Source organism: Phalangium opilio, unplaced genomic scaffold, assembly GCF_054372755.1.
Source record: "Phalangium opilio isolate 3A_F unplaced genomic scaffold, DU_Popi_V2 ptg000013l_1, whole genome shotgun sequence".
NCBI classification, from domain to species: Eukaryota; Metazoa; Arthropoda; class Arachnida; order Opiliones; family Phalangiidae; genus Phalangium; species Phalangium opilio.
This window is the reverse complement of record NW_028324148.1, coordinates 9,736,620-9,748,760: the sequence shown is the minus strand read 5'-3', so window position 1 is coordinate 9,748,760 and position 12,141 is coordinate 9,736,620. Positions and strand designations below refer to the sequence as shown.

The following is a 12,141-nucleotide window of genomic DNA, read 5'->3' as shown; positions in this document are numbered from 1 at the left end:
AGGTCTAACCAGCCTCCACACACAAACCAAAGACCTTGAAAATGTAATTTGGTTCGCCTAGTGTAATAACTAACGCGGAAGGGGGGCAGTAATATTTTCCTGGGCTCAGAAAAAACGGAAATCACAAGTGGCCCACTCTTACTACCTCACTTTGAGTTATTACTATTTGCTTTTGGTGGTACCAAGAAGTGATATCTAGTTTATTAGGGAGAAGGTAAAAGATGCCTAAGTATTCGAGCACCATAGTAACAGTTGCCCTTTAAATATACAAGGGAGGGACGTAAAAAAAGAGGCCGAGCTATTTCGCCTCTCCTCAGTCGGAAAGTACGTAATTTTCGTCATTCGCGTCGCGCTGACGTGAGTTTTCAAGAACTAATGAGATGTTGGTTGTGGCGAATTTGTACCTCCGCCCTTATAAACTAAATATCACTTCTTGGTGGTACAAACTGGCACAAAGAAAAACAAATTTCTCCTTTAAACCACCAACATGCATTTACGACAAATAGTTTTCATATTATTCATGCCCTTGAATTTCTATTAAACTTACCATAAGAATTAATATATATGGCATTTGTATATTTACGTCCGTCAACTTCGGCTTGGCAAATAAACTCTCCGTCGAAAAAAAAAGATTTATGCAATATTTTAAAACCTTCCGTTGGCTGATAAGAAATTTTTGATGTCTCTGCAGGAACATGGAAAAAATTATCTTCGCCAAGAACTTTCCAAAGTGTCATGTTTGCTTTGGAATAAGTTGATCTACAAGGAATTAATAAATTCCATCCACAATATATTATTTCCGATGGACTTGGAAGCAGTACGTTCTCAGGGTCTGAAATAAACCGTGTGGTTTAAGTTTCCACCCATATTTCCCAAAAGTGAAAGTTTAGGATTTAGACGGTTATGTAAATTTTTATGGGCATTTTGTAAAATAGCTTACCATTGACGAAAAGGTAAAATGAGTTGAACTTGGTCCACTTATCGTGTTTATCATACAAACACGCATACAGCCTTGTGTCAAGATAACTTGGTTCATTTATTACTAGTATACTCTTATACAATTTTGATCGAATATTTGTAAGGTATCGAGTTTCGGTAATGTTCAATACTGCGGTATTGAATTTACGTCCCTGCAATACGAGATAATGAGACAATTACAATAATTTTTCAAACGAAAAAGTGAATATGATATAAAATATTACATAGTTATTTATGACCCATATTAAGGGTTTTTGGCCAACGCATTGAACCTCAAATGAATTTTTTGGAGAAATTTCTTGATAGAAATTATCGATATTAAGAAATGGAGGACCAAAGACTTCTTTTGGATCTGTTAAGTAAAAACAGGTATTCTGAGAAGTCTGCCATAAATTTAAGGGTGTGTTCTTTGGGTCAAACAGAATGGAAAGTGTTTAAACTCATGGGGTTTACAACATTTAGTTCCAGAAACATGGGCTATCAAACACAAAAACCCCTAAAGCAACATTGAACATGTGAAGCAGGTCGCCCATTTTGTTATTAGAAAGTATTAAAAAATTTGAAAAGCTTTCAATCTAAGAACGATACTGAACAATTATCTAGAAGGTACAAATAAATTGAATTGTGTATTCATACGCTTGTAAAATAAAGCTAAATCCAAGTGTCAAAATGTTTCAAGATCTCACAGCATCACCTAGTACAAGAGTTTTGAGTTAAGGTATCATACATTTATATTTTATTCGCTCAAAGTTATTTAAAAGTACTGTTGAAAATTTCCACTGGACAGTCATATGCGAACGTTTGGATGCGTATAACTCCGGAACTAAATGTTGTAACACTCTTCATTCAGGTTGACCCAAAGAACACACCTTTTAATTTGTGACAGACTTATTAGAAACCTCGTGTATTTTATTAAAGTTTAAAGATATTAATGGATCATCTAATTTTACTTATTTTATATGCTGTGCAACTTAAACATCAGATTGTCAAGTTACTAACAAGTGAAACACAAAACCGACAGGAATATCTGAAAATTACCAAGAAGCTGCGCACCAATACCGTACTTTTATGGAACGGTAATTTACAGCACTTAAGATTAACCGTTTTGCCCTAAATGATGTAAATTATTGTGGGTGGGTATTATTCCCTAAATTATGTAAAACATTGTGGGTGGGTATTAAACTGGGGAAAAACACTTAATTTAAGTCTTATTCTAAAAGCCCCTGATTGACTGTCACATCAAATCAAAACTTAGGCTACAAATAGAAGGAAATTAGGCTCTACGCGTTGCACGATTCTACGAAACGTTTTATAGCCGATGATAATCTTAATTTTTAAAGCATTACTAGGTATGCATACTGTACGAAATAATCTTACGGTCATTTCAAATGTCATACCTACGTAATCTTCAAACTCCGACGGTATGGTACAAACATATTGATTTTGTCTGGATAGTTGGGGTACTCGTAGCGCGGCTGTGATTAATTTTAGATAAATTAACAATAAGAATATAATGCTGGATAATATGAAATGTGAGCGCTGCATTGTAAAACGCTCCTATTATAACTGAAGTTTTTCTATAACTCCCAATGATATTCAGGAACTAAATGCTTTCACGAAAAAGGGATGTATATTTCAGATAGCAGATATAGAAACTTCCGTCCGTTGCTGAATCCGGGGGAAAGTGTTTTTACGTTTATTTCTACATTTATCTAAACTTTTCCAGCAAACAATTTCACTGTTTTTTTACGAAATGGTTAAAGCTAGGTTAGCTCCCTCTTACGACGAAAAAAATACTTATTTCCCTCTCGCTCACAAATCATATTTTTTCTCTGCTGAATGAGTGATAAAGCGAAATTCCTTGTGTAACATAAGGGATGAAATCCATGAAACGTTAGTATTTATATATATCCATGAGTTGACAAAGCTAACTTAAAGACGGTTGAAGTTATGTATACACAGCGAATGGAGAAAGTTTCGTACTATAGCCATGAATTTATTTATTAACATGAATATATATGTGTATCATTAGCCTTTCTATCATGTTATTCGGGGATGGGAGGGACCTTTCTATTACATACGCGTTTAACGTCATCGCGGTAGCCAATCAAAATCGAGACACCTGGAAGTTCGAACAGCAGACGACCAGTTTAACAAAATTGTATGAGGGATACAATTTTCGGTTAGGTTCACCAAACTGCGTCAACTGAATATTAAAAATGATCGCCGATACGTGAATAAATATCTCAACACGATGTCCGAAAGTGATATTGATCTTTTAAAGGAAATTATAAAAAGTGCCTGCAATGTTTTTCCTAATCTGAAACTGAAAACTGTTGGTTAAGTGCTAAGCCTTGGCCATTATGAAAATGAATGTAACGGTTGAAAGTAAACTACTAACATTTTAAATCGTGAGAATTGATGATGCTGGTTTTTCCCTGCTGTTGGAGTTAAATTAATGCGGTAGTTGATCAATTTACAAGCATAATTAGCCTTCCGCGTGACAAGAGCTTTAGCTTTAAAAACAAACCGCCAGAAATTCTCTGACGTCACTCAAACTAAGCCCCTCCCATCCCTGAATATGTAGTTTAACTAGTCAATGGAGATGCTATAGCTATAAATGTAGGATAACATATTTACTGAGTAATCAGAAAAATTCTAAATATTTCGAATAAATGCCCAGATTTCTAACAAAGTTGTAGTGTTTCGCCAACTGTAGTGACTCCTAATTCGTTAATTTTTTATACCTCAATGAAAGGTATTTTGCTATAAACCAGTACAAAATAAAAGTTTTCAACCGGTCTTATTTTTACTATGCTAAATTATCCTGAGTTTAAAGAAAATCTTAGAGTTTAAAGTAAATAAAACTTTTCGTTACAAATTGAACATAATTTATTTTTTTTCTTTGATATTTCAAGACAAACATTCCGTTACATAATTTTTAATTATTTAAGGAGAAATAAAATTCACTATGAAAGCATTGTGCTATTTTAAATTGCAAACAAATTTATTAAGGGTCTTCTCTAGCAATTGCTTAATTATGTTGAATTATTGACAAAATAAAGAGAAAATTAGAAAACGACGCCATAAAAACGCCACCTATGAATTCCAAACCCAACTTGGCACTTTTCATAAGCGTAAATTGAAATGGTGTAGATAATATTTTATTTCGAAAATAATTTTCCTCGGCCAATGAAGTGTACGCCTGTCGCGATGACGTATTACCCTTTTTACCGTACCGCCAATTACAAGCGCTTAGTAATAATCCGTTACAATTACTCATAAAACAAAGCGTAATTAAAAATATTCCAGTACTTAAAACGGGAACGCAGTAATTCGATAAATAAAATATTAGTATTTCAGGTTGTCTATCTCTTTGATTACGAATCGTGTATTTGTCTAAACGTTCGTAAATTAGGGCAATGCTGTAAAACAGATTAGCGGCCCATTTCACCAGTGAAATACAAATAATTTCGCTCAAAGTAGAGTCCAATTCGAGTACAGTCGAGTACAATTCCGTGTGTTGTTTACAAAGCTCTTTCACATTGTTTCGCGTACATTTTACGCGTTTTGACAATTGGTTTACGCGATATCTGACGCATTCGGAAATGAAAATCAACATCGCCTCGATTAGAAATTGTACCATGCACGCGAACATAACAAATATCAAATTTATACATCTTATAAATTGAACAATACCGGGATAATTATAGAATATCTTTATATTGTACAAGTAATCACGAATGTAATTTGTAATTGCCATTTCACCCTTGTTATTGTTGATCCAAGCTCGAAGTATAAACACGTATATAAAGTTAACGAAAAAGAACATCATAGTGTAATTAAAAAATTTCGGTATTTTAACTCTACCATTTCCATAATCAAACTGAATTGTACATTTTCTTAAAATTTCCAAACATTTTTTGTTAAATTTTTTATTTAATAAAAATACGTTTACCGTATATCCAATTGAACCGAACTTAATAATTCTTTGAATTAGGTATAAATTAGATTGCGCGTTATCGTTTATAACGACGCCTTGAATGTGGTAGAAGAAACACTGGCATAATTCTTTGACTATGTATAAATTAATTACCGCGAATGTAATGTAAAATCCAATACGACTTCTAATTGATTTTGTTTCATAATTAAATAATCCCAATATATTTGATAGGCTAAATACAGCGTTAAATATTGAGTTGTCTTTAATACAATTTGGAATTTTGGAGTCGCGCAACGACATACTTTAAAAGTAATATTTTAACGACTAATCGAGTTTAATTTCTACTGTTAAATGCCAGGGATACAAAAACATTTATGGGATATTTTTATTGTCAGTTCAAGGTGCCACACCTTTATTTACGTGAAACAACAATGTATTTCGAGTACGTTTTTCAAAACATTCAGTATGGGTTTGATATTGCTTTGTCATTTTTCGTAAGAAAGTGTTTGCATTTAATTTCTGGCCATGAAAACTCATCAAAACTAATCCAGCAGTAACTATCCATGTCGCCATGTTGAGAGAAGTAATGTTGATGTACGATCTTTCATGTATAGCGTAGGCCTATTGTATAATAGTTTACTATCACAATGTTTTTTCAAAATCCAAGGGTCAGTTGTGATTTGTTGTGACGAATCAGTCGATATAAGTTCAGGAATTTTAGTTGCTAACCAAAATATTGTGTTACACTTTGCACAAATTATGTCCTGCTCGGTATTGGTTCTTACTCTTAGGAACCGTTTCAAAATTTGCATTAATTTTAGATAAGCACATGAAGTAAATTTTAAAGTCTTTTTAACTTTTTATGCACCATTTTGCGTACTGCAACTCAAGTTATGGTTTAGACTAAAACAGGACGAATTATATTTTTGTTCACGGTTTGGTCGAAATAGTTTAATTGTTTACAGAGTTTTCCTATCAAACAATAGAAAACGAAATTGATAAAATGTTACGTTACCCCATTACTTTGATGAAAAAAAGATGTGACAGATTAGATTTTAAGGCGTGACATTGTTATTATTGATTACAAACCAATAGTAATTTTTCAACTTAGAACAGCTTTCAAAACACTTTAGTGACATGCTTATTTGATGTTATAGACAGTTAAAACTAAAGTATTTGTTATGGTATGGGAGCATGTATGAGAAGGAGGCTCGGAGAGACCAGATTCTCAGTCAGCCCCCCCCTTTCAAAACCTGTTCTGCACATGCGCAATCGGCGCAACAGAGAGGGGAAAGCACTAGAGGCTACAGTTAACCACGCTGATCTCTGGTGTGAGCATCTAACCGTCTTTTCATATTTACCCTTTTTTTTATTTCCTTCATAAAGGATCACGTGACATCTGGCTCCTCGGTTGTGCGCCAAGGCAGGTGCGCGTGAGAGTGATATCGGGTTGTGCGGTTATAGTTACCTTCCCTAATTGACTCTCCTTCTTATACGTACTCACTGATTATGATTAGAATAATTTGGACAAGGGTTGGGCGTTAGTTTATTTTGCATTATAGAAAGTATGAATAGAAAGTTAGAGAATAAGGACACGAATAAATTTCCGAGGAAAGATAAATCAATAGTGGCTGCTTTCAGTAAGGTAAATCTTAGCGGGGCCACGTTAATTTTGTTCCATAAATAAAGTTCATTAGATGACGTAATTGGGGACTCGTTACCATCGCGCAGTTTTGTCTTATATGAGCGCGAATGACAGGCTGACAAAAGAGACCCGTTACAATTGTACATCAGTGATAGAATTATCAACATCAGTGCTTTACTCAAAACGGGTAAAAGTTCTTTTATTATGTAACTTACACTGTTGATTGTTCTGAAAATGGAAAACGCTTCAACTCTCATTGAATAATTCATATTGGCGTATGCATATAGCGATGCAACGTTACAAAATAAATTAACAAACCATTTAAACAAAGATACGAATATAATCCATTTTAACATTAAGTCCAATTTATTTACCACTGCAAAAAGCTGCGTGTGTTGGACACCTAGTTGACGGACGTTGAACCTGTGGTTTGGAATGCGTTTAGCTAGATTTTCGGCTTGATTTCTAACGCTCTCCGAGGTTAGGATTACTAGAACTTCAATTGCGTGTTCTACCAGATTTGAATACCTATTACCTATTATTACTAATATTCGTAAAGCACACAGTATATTCGGATGTGAGGATAAACCTTGTAAGTTGTAGAACAATGTTCTTAAATAATCGCTTGTTCTGTCTCTGTTTGTAGTGTACTGAAAAAACACGAAACTATGGTAAATGACGTTGATTAAAATTGAGAGGAATATCGTCACGATCATAATGTTTAAAACTCGAGGTATTTTGTATTTGGAACTTATCGGTGAACACACTCTTAAGCTTTCCGAGATGTTTTTAGTTAAATTTTTCTTTAATAAGAACACGCTAATTGTGTAAGCGGTTGCCCATAAGTTCAAGTTCTCGTTAAAATATGTTAAAAGGAGACGAGGTGATATTTTAGGATCTATAAAGTATATATTGTAAAAGAAGAGACAAGTTTCATGTAAGAAATAGGCGTTGACTATTATTAAAGTGATCCAAAAACCTGGATGCCAATTGTTCTTGCGAAAAACTCCTAGTATTTGTAATAGGCGAAACAACACGTTAAACAATTGATTTTGTCTTACGCAAGCTGCAATTTCGGTCTTCTTAAAATTCTCCGTGTTGTAAAAAGCGCGAACTCTTGTTTTTCGACGTTTAGTGCGCCAAGTCTCTTTAGCACCGTACATTTTAACAATTATTTCGTACTATTTATTTTGTGTTTGCCTTGGCAAGCTGGTGCACGGTTTTCAAATAGTGTCACAAAACGGTGTACAATTTTTTACGGACGTAAATCAAGATGCAAACAGAGTTTACTTTCGGTTTTCATTAGTCGCAAAATGGACCACTACGAATAATGTTTTTAGATCACGGTTCTACGGCCGAAATGGTTTAATTGTCTAGGGAATTTTCCTTTCAAACAATTCACTGTACGAAAACAAAACGAAATTGATAGAATATTACGCCTTTACTTTAACAGATTATATTTTAGAACCTGACATTGTTATTATTGATTAGAAGAAAATTCTTTGTAATAATTATGTAAAATGTTAACAGCTCTATCAAATAATTTCGTCTTTCGGAAAAAATTAAGGCCGAAGTTTTTATTGTTTTTAATAGACTGGTGGCGGTAGAGAGGGGTGAAGACTGGTCGCTCTTTTGTAAGAGGGAATACTGTACGCGCCCAGTAGGGGGATGACACTAAGCTAAGAGTTAGAAGGGTATGACGTTTGTATACGTAGTACTGCCATTACTCTATTCCTTGGTTTATGAGTAGGACAAGGCTTTGTCGTTGGTTTAGTTTGGTACATCGAAGGTATAAATAGAAAGTTAGAGAACAAGGCCACGAATAAATTTCCGAGGAAAGATAAATAAATAGTGGCCGCTTTCATTAAGGTAAATCTTAGCGGTGCCACATTAATTTTGTTCCATAGATACAATTTCTCAGCTGACGTAATTGGGGTGTCGTAACCATCGCGCAGCTTTCTCTTATACGAGCGCGAATGACCGGCTGACAGAAGAGAGTCGTTACAATTGTACAAAAGAGACAAAATTATCAACATCATTGCTTTGCTCAAAACAGGTAGAAGTCCATATATTATGAAACTTAGCATGAACCATATTCTGACGACGGAAAGCATTTCAAACCCCTTTAAAATTCTTTTCACTAGGACTGTTCATTATACGTATAATAATATATATAATAATAATAAATGACACATGTTTTACTTGATTGTAAATATATGACACATCTTTCAATGATTTTTTTTTTGCATTTTAGAACTTGGTGAAAATATGTTAAACAAGAACACTAGACTTGACTATTACAGTGTGTATGATTAGTTGTAGGGTGGGTCAGTAGGGTGGAACATTTTTTTACAAATATCATTCTGAAGGTGGTTGTGCGAAAACATTTTAGCATCCCTAACAAACGTAGTTTCAAGCTTCTAGTTTCCAAGAAAAATATATCATTCACCTAGGTGTAATTTACAATGCAAAATATCTGTAAATAGTACTTAATTTGAATATAAACATTCAAATGAATATCCAGTCATAATCATAAACTACCGCCAAGGATATGTATCAGTCAACAATGCTGAAAGGCACAAAGAAATAACATAAAGTTGGGCACTCGGGAAGTTGAAAGTTTACCGCAGTGCCTAGGGGGCAAGCTGTTTACGACAAGGTCTCTGTTTCTATCGTAGAGAACAGTTTTGGTCAACCAATTAGAGCTAAAATTCATGACGTTATACGTTTCTTCTTTCGGACGAAAAGAGTTTGGGTTGTTGTGGTATTTGAGGCTGTAATTCTAAGTATTTTTTTGCGTAAATGAAAATCTGTTTGCACATATGTAATCGCGAAAAGTATCGTGGATGTTAAATTCCACACTTTGAACAGCGTTAAATCATTACCCATACTCATAGCAAATTAACCGATGCTTAACTTGTACCCCACCATATATTAATGTTCAATTAAACAACAGCCAACGTCCATTGAGATTGCAATCAATTAATTTTATTAAGTTCCTAGATGAAAAGTTTAAATTACAGCCGAGTAAGTCATGGTATTGACATCAACTTTACTAACATTTCCAAAACTATCCATAATAACCAAAACAATTATGCGATTATTTGTCGAGGAAGGAATTGAATCAATTAATAATTTCAAATCTAATTCATATATTTCTTCATTTAAATATTCAAAATGGTGAAGCCACATTCCGTCCAAATTACGAATCTCTATCAACTTAATCCCAGCCTTCCAACTTATGCTTCTTCCTTTAAAAGTAGGAAGACTCATTTCGCTAGCGCTACCCGTAACATTTACACTTTGAAACCATTTACTGTAATAGAGCATAAGGGCCTGAGAACGAAGCCAGTACGCGCCATCCCCACAGCTGAGGCATTTTGACGATTTATTTTTAACGGTTTTTGTTGCCGTTTTCGGAGAATTAATTTTGAAGTTCCACGAAAGCTCATTGGTTGGCGATAATTTGATTTTATGGAAGCAGAGACAGCAACTGTCTCGGCTAACTTCGATCAGTTCCCAACGAAATTCGTGAAATCCCAAGCCCATGATCCCTTTTTTAGAGTGTCCAAGATCGAATGTGTGGGCTAGTTCGTGTAAGGTAGCGCCAAGACCCGACGAGTAACATGCCCAGTGGACGCTCCTAGGTTAGAATATTTTTGCGTTAATAGAGTTTTATTCATCAGTGATCCCAGATCGGGCTTGAAAATGGTCAAGTGGGATGTTTTTAAAGAGTGATTGGCTGTTTATTGGGCTTTTTCGAAATCGAATGGAACTTGAGTTGGGCTAAAGGGAGAACTCTTGATTTTGGGGCTAGTACGGGCAAAATGTATTTTTTTATTTCTACGTCAAAGGGGACCCGCGGGCCCGTTTTGTTATTGCACAGGGGTGTATGTTTTTTAAGCCGTAACTACGTCGGCTAAATATTATTATTCAGAGCGCAATTGAAAGTGGCTAGTCAGGGAAGGAAATGAGGTTTGCTTGGGTTTTGACGGACGGATGTTTGGGTCAAGTCACTACCGGCAGACACGGGACAGGGTAGGAGTGCCGCCATATGTTGTATTCCTTAAAGTAACCGGCGGCTCCATTACCACCCCTAGCATGCTGGCTAATCTTCTGGACACGAATTTTACCTTGCCAAAGGCAGGAACCAATCAGACCTAATGCACTAGGTCCCATTGGTTCCTGCCTTTGGTTTAACTAGCCTTTGCCAAGCTTAGCCAACGTGTAGCAAAAAAGACATCTTTCAGGGGCATCAACGGAGCCGCCCTTTGCTAGTGCCGGTCCAGTGGAACCCCTACAAGTTGATTTTCCTCCTGAACTCCGGGTTTGGCTGGCGGGATTTATAAGTGCACTTATAAATCCCGCCCACAAATGCCAACTGCCTTCGCCAAGCCAAATCTCGAGTTCATAAGGAAAGTCAACTTGTAGGGGATCCACTGGACCTGCGCTTTGCTTTAAACCTTTGTCACGCGGAAGCTGGGCTTACAGGACAGGCAAAATATTTGGATGGAATCCTTGTTACTTGGTCTATGGACATATTTGGCTGGAACAATTTATCTTTGGACTATGGCCTAATACCCTTGATTTTTAGGCTATTCTTGAAAACTTTGTTGTTTGAGGGTTTTTAGCCTATTTTAGGGAATTGCCTTTGCAAGATATCTAAACAAATTTTGCATCCCTGATTTCGAAGACCCAAGACCTACCTATTGCAACTATCATCCATATAAATCAATCTGTCAACTTTTCTCTCGTCTGTTAATCTCTCCTTAAGCTCGTCCAAATTGGAAGCCCAAGAATATAAACATCCAGTTCCAAAAATTGCCAATCCACCTCCTCCTAAAGCAACGTGACCTTTAGTGTTTGATATAATTTCAGCGTGGTTTGATGGAATTCTTCCAGAAGGACAATCGTAACGAGTTCCCGAAAGAAACGCTAGAAATTTGCAATTGGAATCCTGATTAAGCGACGAGGACATGAGTTCCGTCGCAAAGTGAGTCCAGAGTTCTTCGCTGGACATATTGTGCATCTCGCTCGTTTTTAATTTAGAATTGAAAATATGGCAACCGACATTGCCATCAATTTCCTCTAGTTTAAAGCATTTTCGTGGCAAATCGTGGTCTCTTAATTTTTCGGACATCACAGCTTGTACCAATGAAGCTGCTAGTGAAATTTTATTACAAGCCGCTTCTAAGGTATTGTCTTCGTAACTCGGAGCTTGGAACAATCCATCGCCGTCAGCGCAAAGAATGTAAACTAGTTTTATAAGTTTTTGGCTTTGAATTGGGTTGTAATATACGAGGAGACTTTTCTGAATTCCGCAGACTTCAAACGACAGAGTATTTTTACCAGGAGATAATTTTACGACAGCTTTAAAGTGATTACTAAGCAATGGCCAACAGTTTGAATTTAAAGCGTTTGTTGTTACTAAGACTTGGTCACGAGATATTATAGTGTCCGACAATATTTTCCCGTGAATTATTGCTAAAGAATGGGGCAGAATTTCTCTATCAACTAGATTTGTAATTTTTATATTCGGAAACATTTTCTAACTATTAATTCGTTTATAACTATA

At 35.6% G+C, this 12,141-nt stretch overlaps 1 protein-coding gene across 1 annotated transcript; it reads right to left on the bottom strand.

The window, feature by feature from the left end:
* Positions 1–9,532: 9,532 nt before the first annotated feature.
* Positions 9,533–12,111, bottom strand: LOC149708926 (uncharacterized). Its single transcript, XM_089864379.1, has 2 exons — positions 11,273–12,111; positions 9,533–10,209 (listed from the first exon to the last, which is right to left on the bottom strand). Exons 1-2 carry the CDS (start codon positions 12,109–12,111, stop codon positions 9,579–9,581), a joined length of 1,470 nt encoding a protein of 489 aa, XP_089720505.1. The 3' UTR covers positions 9,533–9,578.
* Positions 12,112–12,141: the final 30 nt, after the last annotated feature.

Coding starts and splice junctions, on each gene's coding strand:
- LOC149708926 (XM_089864379.1), bottom strand. CDS start 12,111: ATGTTTCCGAATATAAAAATTACAAATCTAGTTGATAGAGAAATTCTG. Junction 10,210..11,272: donor ATGGATGATAGTTGCAATAG/GTAGGTCTTGGG, acceptor ATTCTAACCTAG/GAGCGTCCACTGGGCATGTT.